The 15874-nt window shown below is 43.4% G+C and overlaps 1 protein-coding gene across 1 annotated transcript in view; it reads left to right on the top strand.

Annotated features, from left to right (window-relative positions):
• Positions 1–13484: 13484 nt before the first annotated feature.
• lrrtm4l1 (leucine rich repeat transmembrane neuronal 4 like 1) overlaps positions 13485–15874 on the top strand; it is a 39457-nt gene continuing 37067 nt past the window's right edge. Inside the window, exon 1 of the mRNA XM_062412259.1 lies at positions 13485–14201. Coding sequence (XP_062268243.1) covers positions 14198–14201 — 4 coding nt within the window. The 5' untranslated portion in view covers positions 13485–14197. The remainder of the gene's footprint in view (positions 14202–15874) is intronic.

Genomic DNA, 15874 nt, shown 5'->3' with positions numbered 1-15874 from the left:
AGTCAGCGAGAGCGACGGAGAGAGGTCAGGTCAGATCTTTGCACCTCGGGAGTGGATTTTCATGTTTTTACTTAAGAGCCGGGAGAAACGGTATAAAAAGACGGAAAGAAAGACAAATAACCTCCTCGTCCGTCTGTGAGTGCCTGCTCTTAGGTCAGCGTTTACAGCCAATGTGCTAATGGTCATCTACATAGGCGGGTGTGGGTGTGTACTTTGTTTTGTAATCTTTCTTTGAGACTCTGAGGCCAGGACATTTTCTCCACAATATCTCTTCTTGCAACAACACTGAAAACAATGAAGTGTTCTTCGACTGAAATAGCAACACAGCCAGAAACAGCCGAGCATACAAATGTGTGTTCACTCACTGCAGCGTTCTCGTCTCTCTGTTTATTTAAACTCGATGCCGGCGGAGAACCGTGCAGATTAAAGGACTAACTCCGACCAGAGGAGACTGGAAACCAGAGGCGACAGGAAATATCGGACAAAATCGGAAAACAATTGATTTTTAAAGTTGACACAAAACGTTTCAGGGGCGTCCGAAAAGCTACGAAAGACACAACAATCATTAACTATCTCAAAGCTGGCTACTTCCTATCATGTGCTTTTTAAAGACTTCCAGTGAATATAATAGTTTATTTTCAAAGCTGTCTGTAAAGATATAATCTAGACGAAGGATTACCTCTAAACTCCCACATCCCACACAGCCTTTTCATAATTCCATGAATGGACCCATCTTTTTTTTTTTGCAGCAGTTAAGTGTCTCCGCTTCATCTAATATTTAAAAGTCTGCCTTAAATTGTCTAGGAACAAAACAACAGGATTCTAAAACATGAGGTAGTAACACAACAGAAATAACAGGTTCACAGGGGAGACGCGGAGGAGCCAAGTGAACACAAAGACAGTTTACAGGTTATTTAGTTGTTAGGCCAAAGGAAGATGTCAGTGTTACGTGGAAGTGAAATATCATAATCACATCTCGTCAGCTGACATCTGGGGCTTCAGCCACATTTCAGGCCCCAAAGCTGATCGTTCTTTGTTGGTGAAGCAGATAATGAACAACAAACTCAAGTGGCTCCGGTGTCTGAAGCGGAAAATCACATCTGATTTGGCCTTGGACATAACAAGAACTCTGGGAATTCAGACGTGTTCACAGTGGATGTTGTATTAAGACTGAAAATAATCAGCACATAAAATAACCAACAGAAAATTCAAATCTAAATTTGGTGGATTTGAGGAACAGAACAGAACCCATAACATTTTTTGGCTGGATCAGGATAAAAGTGCATTTTTTTTCACTTTCTTCTACATTCCGATATAAGGCGTTAGCGTCAGTCGTGGGATGTATTTACACCGAGCACCTTGTTGAGTTGAGATGTGGAGTGTCACTGACTCCATGTTTTACAGATATGTGAAAGGTCCTGGTAACCAGCTGCACTCTGACGAAGGTGTGGTGCTGACGGCCGCAGGGGGCTGAGGTGTGGTGCTGGCGCGGGGGGGAGTGTGGCTCCCGCCTGCAGGCAGCTTGTTGACCTGTTAGATGTTTGCAGAGACTGGTCATAAACATGGTTGTCATATTGATAAGTGATGTAAGAACTATTTATATCGTCCATAATAACAGAATGTCTCCTTCATAGTGTTTGTCTCTAAGTGACTGTTGTGATGTTTGTGTTTTAAATGTGAGATGGAAAAAAAACACTCCATTAAAGGTCAGTTTCAACCACTAATGTTGTTTTTATGGCTCCTACAGATAATGTACCTTAAAGGGACAGTCCACCAGTTTACAACCTGACCACCATGGTTCTGGTTTGGCTGGTATATGTCCAGTAGGGTCCTGAAAATTCCTTTGAAAATTGCTTTGTTAAGAGGAAAACAAAAAAGACACATTTAAGTAGAAGAAACAAAACTACAAACACAAAATCATCCTGAATATCATTTATCAAGATATATTTGAACACTGATTTCCCTTTGTATGGTTTACTGAATATGAGAAGATGTTAAATTTGAACTCAATGAGCTGAATTGAAATGTAAAAATATGATAACATCTCTCCAGGTCAAATGAGACTCTACCAGAGGTCAGCAAATAACAGGTTGTGAACCTTAAACAGTACGTTCTCTTCCTCCATAAAGCAGACCACTTATTTATGCGGTGAAGATTACCTGTCATTTGCATCCCTGCTCTCACGGTGGAAAATAGAAGATTCATTCGCATGCAGCGTCTGTCTCTCGGGGGGGAAATAACATCTGCCCTCAGATAAATTCTTTAATAAAAAATAATAATCCCCTTTTGAGAAATGCTGTAAAAACCGGCCCCTGGTTGAACCTAATCGCTGACCCCTGATATACGAAGGGTGAAATGTTTGCCATTAAATTGCGCCGAGCTGTAAAATGGTCCACTCAGTGCACGTCTTCATCACAATTCCTGTAACGTATTTATGGGGTCATAAAAAATCAGGGCAGTCACTCAAGCCAAAAATCTATAGAGAGGGGTGGGCGCAATTAGAATGAGGGGCACGGGTGTCCGTCCCCTGAGGAGAATAATGATAATGATGGGTTCTTTTTTGCAATTTGAGGTACATACATTCTTTTATTATTTGCAATTTTGTAGCTCTGTAGTCTCCTACTTCACATCAGGGTAAATATGTATTTTATTTATATTCATTTAGAGATTAATAACAAGGATAAGTTATTCTGCAAGGACTCACCTTCACCTGAGATATTCTACCTGTTGCACGATGAGGACAGGGCTGCTGCTTTCTGTGTTTGACTGACATGAATTTTCTCCGGCGTCCTGACCTTGAGGTACAAGATAGAGTTCAGTATTTTTCTCTAAGCTGAGATAATGGTGGGAAAAGAAAGTTGTTAGTCGATGGATTGATATACTTTCTCTGTTATTGTTTCCAGTGTCTCGTCTGCAGAAAGTTCACCTACATTTACATTTAAAAAAAAGTCACTGACGTGCAACTTGTGGAACCGAGACTCCGTGATGGGTGAAAGAAAAATACCTCTAATTGAGCAAAAAGATGTCGGGTAAAAAAAGCTTGCTAGCATGGAAAATCAATCCCCAGCGGTAGCAATTTGGAAAGAGCCAATAAAAGGAGTGGACGCAGGAGTAGTCTGGCAGCTACACTTCACGCAATGCATTGTGGGTGATTCAGGAGTGTCTGCCTGGGAGCAACAGTGAAATACACAACATTTTTCTCACTTTTCTCTTCCGAAACCCCAAATGTGAAGATAATGACCCTGTTTCCAGCAGTGAAATCCCCCCTTTTAAGAAATGTAATAGCAGAGTGGAGCTGGAACCCCAGTGCAGACAATTGGCCTCTGAGCTGCACCTACACCGAGGGTGGAAGGTGTCTGTGTGTGTGTGTTTGTGTGTGCAGGAAAACACAACTTTAATACATGTGTGCTGCTTCTTTCTCCCTGGCTTCCCCTCCGTGTCTTACACCATGTAACTTATTCGTCCCCCTGTCCCTTTACATCACGAGTTGGACACCTACACCGGCAGAATGGCAAAGAGACTCCCACCTTCGACTGTGGAGTGAATATTACAAGGCCGTTGATTTATGGCGGCTCTCTGATGTTTTCACATCGTTTCTCAAAGCAACGTGAAGTGGATAACTGCTCCGCCGACCTTCAGGGAAAACAGGAAGTTCAGTTCGGCGGCTCCACGGCGAAGCTAGGCTCAGACCAGCCGCCACAGGGGAGCTATACAAATGAACATTGATGACTGTCTGCTAGATTGATGAGAAGTCGTTTCTTTTCCCTTTGTCTTTCGCCGAGTTCCTCTCCGTCTGGGCTCACACACACACACACACACACACACACACACACACACACACACACACAGACACACACAGAAGATTCTATTAAGATTAACCTGTATGAAACTGTAGAAATTGAAAAAACTGAAACTTCATCTTCAGCTCCAAACAAAGTACACTGCGTCCGGGGTTCTGTTTTTTTTTGTTTTTTTATCAGGAAGTCCTTGACTCTTTATCCAACGACTAAAAAGAAAGAACTCAGCTCAGCAATCTCCCACAAGCTGCCAGCCAACCAACCGTGGATGGAGATGTCACTACTCTTCAGCGGAGTCTTTTATAACCCTTGTGTTTAATGTGCGTGGGGCAAGAACTAAACAAATCCATTCCAACAACAAGTGTACACGACCGAGAGACAATACAAACATCCTGGTGGAGCATCACAAACAGGTTTTATGTCTTTATTGAGACGCATTGGTGGAGATTTGATTCAAATGTTTATTTGCTTGACATTTGAATTGATGGGACAATTTTTTCAAACCGCAAAGATTTCTCAAACTTTTTCCTTCTACTGCTCATAGTTGTACTAATATTGCCAAAAAACTGTCAATCCTCTTTCTTAGTGTAGATTGATGGGAAAACCCTTGAACTTAACGTGAAATTACCCTCGGTGAAGTACTCCCTTCTTCAATCCTTATATCCAGAATGTGATCTCTCATCTTGAGAGCAGGACTTATTGATTTCATGTTCAGGTTTCATAATGCTTTCACTCTGCTTGCACTCGAACTGTCAGACTCCAGCTCTACTCACGTTGCCTCTGCGTCTTACTGTGAAGAGTCTGCTCTCGGATTATTTATTTTTGTTTGTTATAGTGTTTAATAATAAAGCTGTAGAGGGGGCGGGAGTGCATGGAAAGAAACCGCCCGCGCTGGACTCTGGAAGTTGTAACACTACAGCACCCACAACGACCAACAGCCAACACCACACCTGACTCTTTATTGACCGACTTCTTGCACAGAGGAATCCGAGAGCAGAGGAGGAATCTGAGGGCACAACATTCCCCACGAGGTACTTTACTTTATTTAAAGCCTATGCTTTAAAACATGCAACCACGAACATGAGTGGTGCCTTCACTGAAACTCACAATGGCAAGAAAGTACTGGAAGGTCTGACAAGGCTTTCCATCTCCGCCAAGAAGGACTTACACCTTTATTTTCTCACCAGCGCTGTCCTCCTCTAGGCTTTAAGGTGTTCTTTGCACATCCTCTCAATCTGTTATGTGTTTATTTCACTTTCTGTATCATCTTTCCTAGAAGCCACAGGTGAAGCTCTGTGTGAGTGGGAGTTTGAGGATTTCTATAATTACCCAAATCTGGTTGTTCCGAGCATTTAAACGGCCGGAGCTGCAGACAGACAGACCAGAGGTCCACTGGTGACTGTGGAGGAGAGAAACTGTTTGAATCTTGAGCAGCAGCAGCAGCAGCATCTTCTTCCATCTGTTCCTAAATGCACATTAATCTGTCTGATCCTCTGAACCTCATTTGCCTTCTCTCAGTCTAAGCTGACTCCTGGCGGTGCAGCTCTTCGGGCAGAGAAGATGTTTCTTTTTTCTCTGGCTGTTCCATCCAAACTGTGAAATTAAAACATATGATTAAGTCAAACACCAGCTAATTCAATCACAACACTGAAACAGTAATACATCTAAAGGTCTGCAGCAATCATTAGATTATTTGTCTAATGGGTCTTTTCACCCGGGCGATCAAACCAGCGCTGGCCAGGATGCAGTTGCTAGGGAAACCCACAGCTTACTGAGTTCACACCATAGTTGCATCTGTCTCCAGCTGAAAGTTTCCACCTCAAATGTATAAAAACAAAAACAACCCCCAAAAAAAAGGATTTCTGTGGAATAACATTAACAAACAGTTTACACTGCAGCAGCCATCAGTCAGATTTGTTTTCCCACACGTTTTTTTTTCCCATGTGACAGTTTTCGGTGCGACTGGCACAGCTGCAGCTGCTCGTTCAAACCAAACGCTGGAATAACCCCGGGGCCAGAGATCTGCCCACACAGATCCAGAATTCATAAGGTTCAGGAGGAAACAGCAGCTACCAGTGCTTATTAACAAGCCCCCTTCATATTTATAGGAGCAATTAAAAACCATGACATTCAGTCGGGTTGCTACTGAAGCCCGGCTTCCCTAAACGTCACCCTACATTACAGGACCCGCCTGCAGATGGGACCCGTTTTAATGGTGTTTATTATCAGATAAATGACATCCTGGAGTGTATGTTTCATGACAACTTGATGCTTTTTTAACTGCAATAAATGTCAAACTCATTATCAATGTTGTAAATATAATATCTATCAAATATGTCAGGTATTTTCTCAAGATGTGTGATCCAATTGATTGCCCCAAATGTGCATATACCAACAATATATACATTTACACACACCACATCATTTTACTGCCCATATCCGTGGTGAGTAACATATAAAACCAAGTCCCTGGTGCCGGTGGCAGGTTTACTTTTCATTTTCTCCCGGCGTGGTGTGCACTGTTTGCTTTCCCTCCTCTTCAGCGTGAAGCTATAGCCCATGATGGAAGATGGAAGATACTGTTGAACTGGCATTGATCACCTCAGACAGGGGCTGAGGATGCATGCATGAATTGCAATTACTACGTATCAGAGTTGACAGATCTGGAGAGGAGCATGTCTGTGTCCGGGCGAGGCTGTGCTTCCATCTGGAGTCAAACTAACGCAGGACGGGGAAACGACGAGAGGCAGATGTGAAGACTTTGTGCCAAAGAAGAAGCAGGACGCTCTCACCAGTGGAGAAACCAAGATCTTCGATTTTTAAAGATTTGTAACCAAGATATTCGTTGTGCGCAGAATTGACAGGTGAAAGGTGAAAGACGATCTTGTCAGGGATCTTTAAGAGACAACACGGCTGTAAACTGTACAGGATAATGTCCCCCTCACTTGGGACTTTGCTGCTCCACGTACATCCTTCTCATTGATTCACACAACAAAGCAAAAGAACAATGAGGAGGTCGCCGGTTCCTCGCTGAACGGACTGGGCATGTTCACGTCTCACTCTTCACTGGATCCATTGTCCACTTTGTGCCGCTGCGATCAGGCTGAGCGGGCTGGACGGGGCCCAATGGCACCGATTAGGAGAAGGATGCAGTTCAGTGTCCCATTTCACAGCCGGCTTATCAGCATGAGAACATTCTGCTGAGAAGTCTTTGAGATGCGGCTCCTTTTTTGAGTCAAAGAAATGCCACCTATGCGTCCAGGTCTTTCATGGACGGGTTTGAGACGCACACACAGATCACAGGTGAGTTACCTGGTTGATTAGATAAGTAACCCACGTGGACATCAGGTGCAGCTCTGCTACCGGCATCATACGACTTCTGCAACATGGCGTTTGGAGGTTTTGTCTTGAGGAAATCACATTACACGCACTGATTTGCGTTCCTTTCCTGAAATGATTTTTCGCTGTCAGTGATGAGTATTGACGAAGCTTCAGCGGAGAGGATGAGCCGAGGCCGATTATGATAATGTGACCTTATCTGCTTGACTGACCTCTGCTTCCACCGTTCAAATATAACATTTACCATTTATGCTGGTTAAGACACAGACTCAAGCCCTGAAGCCTGCAACTTGATTAACACACTATAGCAACACACCCCGACCCAAGATTATTGAACTACTAATATTTATTTCATTTTCAACCTTTGACATTGAAATCAAATTTGTTTAATTGCATCACAGGTTTAAATGAACAAATCTTCATTCTTCTTCATCAAACTGTATTTCTTCCCTTTACAGAAACACTTGCTGTTTACTATTGTAATCAACTTTCCAAAGTGTGTTTGCCTCGGTTATGAAAAAGCATTTTATTTTGTTTATTCTACTCACCACATGCTGAAGAGAATTACTCTCAGGAGGTAAACGGAAATAAATGAACAACACCAGAAAAAAAGGATGAGGCCTCCTTTATTAGCTGGAGCAAACCAGATAATAAATACCTGGTAGCAGTGAGCACGGCTTGGTCATCACACAGGCCACTGTGAGTTAATGGAACTGTCCCTTACTCCTGAGCAGCACCCACTGTTCCCACAATGAGAGGAGATATTAGTCATCTTCACAACTGATGACAAAATAAAACTATAACTTTGTTTACTCGTGTCCTTAGAGAGAAATACATATTTTTTTTTCATAACATGGATAAAACTTTTACACATCCTTGAACATGATTTGTTCCTCAGCCACGTGTGTCAGGTGATAGATTTCCAACTCCCATGATCCCGCGCTGCTTCACGACGTCGTCAAACAAGGTCTGTTGTTGTTGTTTTGATCGACAGACCGAAGCTGCATATTGTGCCTTCAAGTGTAAACAACGGCAGTGAAATGAAGAATTAAAACAACAACTATAAAAAAGGAATAAAAAAGGAAGAACATTGGTAATTCAAATCAAAATTGGACGAAAATATTCATAGTTCATCTTGTCCACTCAGCCCGTGCCTGCAGTGGTTGCTGGTGAGATGTTCTAAAGTTCATAATGGATGAAGGCAGCTTCCTTAGTTTTATTTTGGGGGCTTTTGGAATATTTACATGACCTGCTATGATCTGCTGGGACCTGCGAGCTTGTTGAGTTGTTAAACATCCCCGGAAAAGTCTGAGAATTAGTGACTTTGGCCACTTACAATTCACCCCGGGAGACTGAGGAAATTAATATCCTAAGATAATGGCACAGAAAACTCGTCGACAGCTGCAGGGATTAACAAACTCAAAGGGCATTTAGTGGATCCTTTGATATTTTGTGAAAACACTTATTTCCTTTCTTGCCAAGAGTACGATGAGGAGATCGATACCACTCTGGTGTCTGCACGTGGAGTCGGAGCAGGGAGTCGCTTGGCACAAGGAGCAGAGGCAGTGGTTCACCTGAATCACTCCAAAGTTCAACAATACTTCAAGTAACCAGCTCGCGAACAAACACAGAGGATTTCTTCAGTTTAATGTGCACACAAAGAATTACAAGTTGTGGTTTTGTGAGTTGTTTCGAGCAGCGGCAGTGGTTTGAGTCAGGGACTTCTCCGTGGTCACAGGAGATCACATGGTCGCCTGCAGTCAACAGAATTTTCAGTCATCAAATACTTATACTGTATTTGACATTTATCAAACATTAATGTCGCATTTCCTTTCTGCTCCTCAGTCCCAGAACTCCGTGAATTTCTGATTTGTGATTTGCATCTCTGTGGACTTCAGGAAATTGCCTCGGCCTGTTTTATCACATCATCTTTACATTTCACAGACTAAACATTTAATTGGCCAATCATGAGAATAATTGGCAGATCCAGCGATAACGAGTTTATCTGTTACTTTCCACCAGATGCGGGGGGTGCTAATGGAATCTTGTTGACATTCATTAAAAAGGTGAATATTCTTCTTTTAATTTACACTTTTCTTCACTCTTCCCTCTCAGCTCCACTTCCACGTCAGTTATTGATTTCCTACAATTCTGCAGGAAGATTGTATGAACTTGCTGTGTTCAATCAAAAGGTGGGAGACTGGTGAAATGTATCTACCCCGCTATGAGTCAATTGGTGGATGACCACAGACGGGGGGGCCATGTCAGTAATCATGCCATGCCTGGGGGCCGCACAGCTCCCGGCACAGTTGCTCTTATCTCGGGCTTTTGAACAAAGACTGGCTTTTTTTGCTGAATGTCGGTGGAACAGTCGAGAAAATTAGCCTTTGGTTTTTTCTTTGACGTCAAAGTGTGAATCTTTGATGTTGCAGAAAGTCGGAAAAAAGGAAAATTGGTCAAACTACACAACCACAATTTAACAAAGCCCAGAAATGCACTTTACATCAATTAAAACACAAGAGTAAATGTTCGCAAATTCAGAATTCTGCATTTCTAATCACAGTGTCCCTCATTCCTCTCTTCTTCAGAGTGCTCACTCTCCCCTGATAGTGTTCAGACAGTAATGGCTTCCAACAGCAGGGGTGATGTGATACAGAAGGAGGGTTGCCTAGTTGAGGCATTTAACATTTGTTATTCACAGTACAAGATTTTGTTGTCCTAGATATGACAAAAAGTTTCCAACCACTGACTTAAAACTTGTGTCTGATTCCACAGCAGACTCAAGCATTGGATCCTTATCCTAATCACATAGTTGATGGCAACTTTTTATCCTCGCAGAGATAAACGCACAAACAACAGGAGAGAGGAAGCCATGTTCTCTCTCTCACTCGACTGACGAGCCTCTTGCCGCTTTTGAAGTAACAACACGAGGGAGTGTTTCACGCCGTTTATTAATACTTACATGTAGCAGCAACCGCATATTCTCCAACGTTTCCTCAGAGTAGATAAATTTAGCCCGGGAGCCGGTGTCCTGCCAAGCTCAAAGAATCCAACCTGTTGTCGTTTGCAGGTACTTTGAGGTATTTTTGAACTCGTTCACCATTAAAAAACTCTCAAGGACAAATACATGAGGAACGTTCCTGAGGAATGTACATGAGGAATGTTCAGAATGCTTGAAGCATTCTGAACAACAACAATAACACTGTAATTACCTGTGTGAGAAAACCCTCACACATGCAAACTACATGAGTCTATTCAAAGACTAATTATGTTTAAACACATGCAATTTGCAAAAGGAAAATATGTTTGGAGGGAAACAGCGAAGAGTTTTGAGTCAACACGATGAAGAAATGCTCTTTCTTTATAAATATGGAAATGATGGAGAGGAACTAAACTATCACAAAGGTGTATCTGATCATCCACAAGTTCAAAATATGATTTACAGAACTGTAAAAATGATTTGTGCATAATTCTGGTGTTGCACAAATGCATTTTCCAGTCTGCACTGAAATACCACGTTACACACTTTTTGTAAATGCACACATCACACAATCAGATTATTGGTTGAATTCAGTACAAAATAAGTTGTTAACCACATTGAAAATGATTCACCTCCACAAGAAATACACAAAAACTACTGATAGATTTCAACGAAACTTGTGGAAGGATAGGACGGAGAATGGCAAGATGTTTTTGGCATTTTCCCAGGGAGTAATTTTTGGATCCCAATGGGGAAAAAATGGGTGTTTGTATAATTTGGTGCAGCTTGATTTAATAATAGGGGAAAGCTGGTTCTTAGTGGAAATGTGTTCTCTACTTCTGTTCTTTCTTTTCTCTACTTCTGTTCTTTCAAGAGCTTCTTTCAACCAGGTACTGACATTCATGGGCTTTGGTACAGTCTAGAGCTGGTGAATGTACATGCTTGGATAAGATCGTCATTGTTGTTGGACAGTTAAAACGTGCCATATCTCCGTTTGTCCATATTATACTGAACGTATTTTCCCACATGAATAAATTGAGAATATATTGCTTAGTGATGTGGAACACAGCCATAGTTCCTCAGAGACGTGATTTTCACATGTCACACTGTTCATTCAAATTCCTGCTCTATACGGCATGTGTGTGTTTTTGTCACGCCAACATAAACATAACTAATGTAATGTTATGGGTGCACGGTCTCTCACGACTCCATATGGCTGAGCTAAGTGACAAAGTCTGATACTGTTTGCTTTAAATAGAAACTAATGAGGCAGAGGCTGAAACTCAGAGACCTCGGGCTGACCTGCCTCTGGCTACTTGCCTGATCACCGCGTTCTTTCAACCCTGTTGTCACTGCTCTTCCTCCTGTCCTCACACGACATCTCTTCAGCCACCACACTCATCGCAGTAGTTGTACCCTCCACCTCGCTGCTGGTATCCCAGCCTTGTCTGTGGCCAGAGAGGAGGAGGAGGAGGTGGAGGAGGAAGAGGAGGAGAAGGGGCGGGGATCTCCATGAGCCTTGTTGATTTACCGCCACCCACCTCCTTATGACTGTGGCTCCACGCCACGGGGCCACCTTCAAAACCTCCAATCAGATCGCTCTAGTTGCTTGTTAAACAGATTTTATGGCGCTTGTCACTCCTGGTCTCTAGCGTCCGCCCTGACTGGGCCATGCTTCACTTCATGCTGCGAGCAGGTTTTAGTTTAAAGAAATGTGAACACTTCTAGAAAATGCAGCAGAGGCTGAATGCCCTCTAATGGCGCTGTGGGCTTGGATGCAAAAGGTCGAACCTGGAGGAGTTTCCAGGAGACGTGGTCGACTTGATAGATGAAATCCCTATTAGTGTGTGACTGGCTAAAATAAGCTGACATTCAGGGGATCGCTGACCCAGTAGAGATTATTGTGAGACGTCAGTTTGACCACACAATGTCAGATATCAGCAGGAAGAGAAAACAACTCAGGTTTGTGTCTTTGTTCGGATCCTTTCAGTTCATTTGTCTTTCTGTTTTAACTGAACACTGATTTTCAAAATGAGCTGAAGAGATTAAAGTCAGATAATTATGATTAAAGATAAATTACTCCACTGGAGAGTGTATTTTTTTCAAGAGCACTTGGAGCTTGTTTAACCATCAACCCCTCTAGTAAATATCCAGAGCTTATTGGCTCTTTGCAGAAAAAACAGGGATTATGAACTAAACAATGTGGCCAAAGGTAAACTGGCCTCCAAATTAAAGGGGAATGGCCCAATATTAATAAATGTGGTTGTGTAAATGAATGGAACTTACAAAAAGCACGTGGCTACAATGTAATCTAATGGGGCAATTGTGACAGTCCAGGAAATTCATGTAAAAAATATTTAGTTTTTTACCAACAAAAGGCTTAAACTGTTATTTTGGGTAAGAGTCTGGTAACGGCACATGCGTTGAACCTTTTATTGGCAGAAAAACACTTATAGTGGACATTTCGTGAAGTGTTGCAGTTGTCCCATAAGATTACATTGAGCCAACCTACTGGACTGAATAAAGACGTTTTTGTGAGTACCATTCATTTACACATACCACATTTATAAATATTTGTTAATAGTTTTGATTGAAATATAGGTCCCAGGTGGAAAAATACTGCAATTCCCCTATATATACCTATATTTCCCAAACTATGATCGCCTGACTATACAAATTGTCTTCCCAACGCAAACTCTAAAAACCAGCATTGACTCTGTCTCCTATACCTTCTTACCTCTTGAATTCCACACTATCATTAAACTTTCACTAAGTCACCTCGTGGTGTGACAAAGCTAAACTGAAATTCGCGTCAGTCCAGCTTCTCTGATAACGACACATTTTTCATAATTCATCATCTTTTTTCTCTCGTCTCTCGTCTTCTGAGTAACGATGAAGACTCAAACCTCCGTTCCAGGAATGAATCAGTGTGTGTGAAGTGATTAAAAACGGGCCTAAATCAAATATTTTAAAGTGTTATGGATATAACTTCCACTGTGAGTGTTTCAAATTAGAGAAACCCGTGGGACCTGGTGCCAAAGTGGCGTAATATTCGTAAGCCTATTCATGATTGTATGAAATTAAAAACATATCCAGGCTTAAAACAACCTTTTGCAGCCTAATGAGCGAAGTTGAAATGTTGAATATGTATTTTAAACGAGGTAAACTCAGTCCGACAGCCTCCCCGCTCCACCTAAACTCTTGCATTTAGCCTTTCCAAATAATTACGCAACATGAGGTAGGATCAGGCCTCCCACTCATGCTATATAACCAGAAATACTGGAGAGCCTCAGCATATCCTCCACCACACCTGCATAATGGACTAATGGAAGAGAAAGGCACGATGAAGAGGTGGACGGCTGCAGCACCGATGTGTTGATGAAGATGGAGAAAGGAGAGGAAAACCAAAGCAAATCTCATTTTTGGAGCCAATCTGCAGCTGTGAAACACTGCATTGAAATCTCCCCCTCTCTCTCTCTCCCTCTCTCCTTTTCTTTCTCCCACATTCGCGCGCGCTCCCCCACGCAGCCGGGCGCGCACACGGGAAACCTGCCCGTCCGTGCACTGCACACAGGAGCCGCTGACAGTACGCGCGCCTGCCTGGTATCGCTGCATCGCGTCCCTGCCGCTCCGCCGGATCCTTGCGCAGAGGACATTCCTTCCCTCCGGTGACCGCATCCATCTCCTGCTTCATTACCACGTCTTAACTTTTCCCGTCTTTGTCTTTTCTCCTCCTCACTCGGTGGGAACCTGTGTCTGACATCATGCCTTCTACCGCGCGATAATACCCCGTGTGAGCCAGACGCCGTTAACTTCTCGGGGGCTGAATGGCACAGCTCTGCGTGCCGGGTCTGGAAAGTTGCGCTGCGTCAGGGAGCATGGGCGCAAACTTTCAAAGCTTTTTATAATCGACAGACATCTTTTTTTTATTGTGTTTATAGTGAAGACAATGAAGACAGGTGAGTCACACGAAGCCTGAGAGGATTCGCACAGCTCCGAGGGAAGGCGACGCGGGGGGAAGTCGTGATCCGTGTGGCGGATTGCGCTACGGAGGACGGAGGGAACGCACCGATGAGACAACATGGGTGAGTGGAGGAGTGGAGGAGTGGAGGACCGTCTCATTTAGAACCAGGACGCATCAGGAGGCTGCACATTAACACTAGTGGACCTGTTAGTTGAGTGCTTGGTTTGATTCACCCTCTCCTCGCTTCATCTTCATTCCTGCGCACACATCTGCAGCGTCACTTGGATTCACTGTTTCTCTGCACAATGTTTTACTCACATTCTTTCTATTGTCTGTGGTCAAAGTGGTTTGAGACGCAGGAGCGTTCACGCACCTTTTTATCCTCAGTTTAACGATGTGAAGGAGACTGGAGGAAAAGAGAACGTGTCTGTGCGCAACGGGGCTCGGAGCTAAACGACGCCTCGTTATGTGCCAGATAAACGTCTCTTCTGCTGAAGCTGCTGAAGCTGCAGTGACAAGTTCATCCACACGTTCCTGACCTGAACTCAAATGGCTGAAATATGTGGGAAGGGAATAAGGGAGGACGTGTCTGTTTTTACCGCGGCCTCCCCCATCCGTCCCACCTCCTCCTCCTTGTCTACCCCCGTCCAAACCTCTGACATGTTTTGACTCCTCGTCCTCTCTCTCTCCTGCCTACCCCCTCCACCTCTTCTCCAGGCACAGCCTCATCCCACACTGCCTATCACCCCCCCCCCCTCCACCACCACCCTCCCCTTGTTCCAGTTCATGAGGGTGAGGATGCTGCACAAACCATCACTTCTCTTTGCGCACCGCAGCTCCTCTCTCTCTCTCTCTCTCTCTCTCCTTTCCCATATTTATTTTCAATCGCATTGTGTCTCACTTTGAAGCTGCTGCCTCCTCTTCTTCACGCGCAACTTCTGCTGTTTAATATGGCAGCGGGGAACAATTATTTGCGCACGAGCAGGGAATCGGTGCACGCGCAGGGTTGGTTTTGACAGGAGATTAGCTGCAGACGGATCCATTTGAGTTGATTTTGAAGCTGCGCGTCTCTCCAAGCTGCCTGTCTATCCTCACCTCCTCCTCTCACTTGTTGAATTGCTGCTGTTGTTCTGTTCTCTTGTATATTTTACTTTCTATTTCTTGTGTGTGTGTGTGTGTGTGTGTGTGGTTTATTCTGAGATGCAGTGAGGAGCTGATGCAGGCTGGAGGGATGCATGCTGCCCACACATCTGTGCACAGTTTGTAGCGTTTTCTCTAATGAGCAGCTTTGTGCAGCTAATGAGCGCCCACTTTTTTTTACAGTCTTAATTATTTCACTACAATTACACTCCAGCCCGAGCCAAAACTAAATGGTTGCATTTGTTAGAGCATCAATACTCGTGGCCAGCGCTCTCCTGCTGCGTCTTCTCCCTCCACTGCTCTTTTTAGAGAAAGAAAATAATGTGCATTCTCCACAAATGAAGAATTAAACCTGACATCGTCGGATTTGATTTCCCAGATCGTTCTCAGGGAGGAACATGGCTGCAGCTACGTAGCAGCTGTTCAGCATCTGCAGTTGAAATCAACAAAATTTTCAATGCTGATCAATTGTTTTTTGACAAATCACTCAGCAAGTCAGTCAAAACAGCAAATCTTCACATTTTAGAAGTTCAACCCAGAGATGATTGACCTTTTTGATTGATGAACACAGTTGTTGCTCAAATTTTGTGTTGATTGACCAATTATTGAACAAAAGTGGCACACAGCTCCCTCCTCACACATTCTCTCTTTAAA

This window comes from Platichthys flesus, chromosome 19 (assembly GCF_949316205.1).
Source record: "Platichthys flesus chromosome 19, fPlaFle2.1, whole genome shotgun sequence".
NCBI lineage: Eukaryota > Metazoa > Chordata > Actinopteri > Pleuronectiformes > Pleuronectidae > Platichthys > Platichthys flesus.
This window is presented reverse-complemented; position numbering and strand designations above follow the sequence as displayed.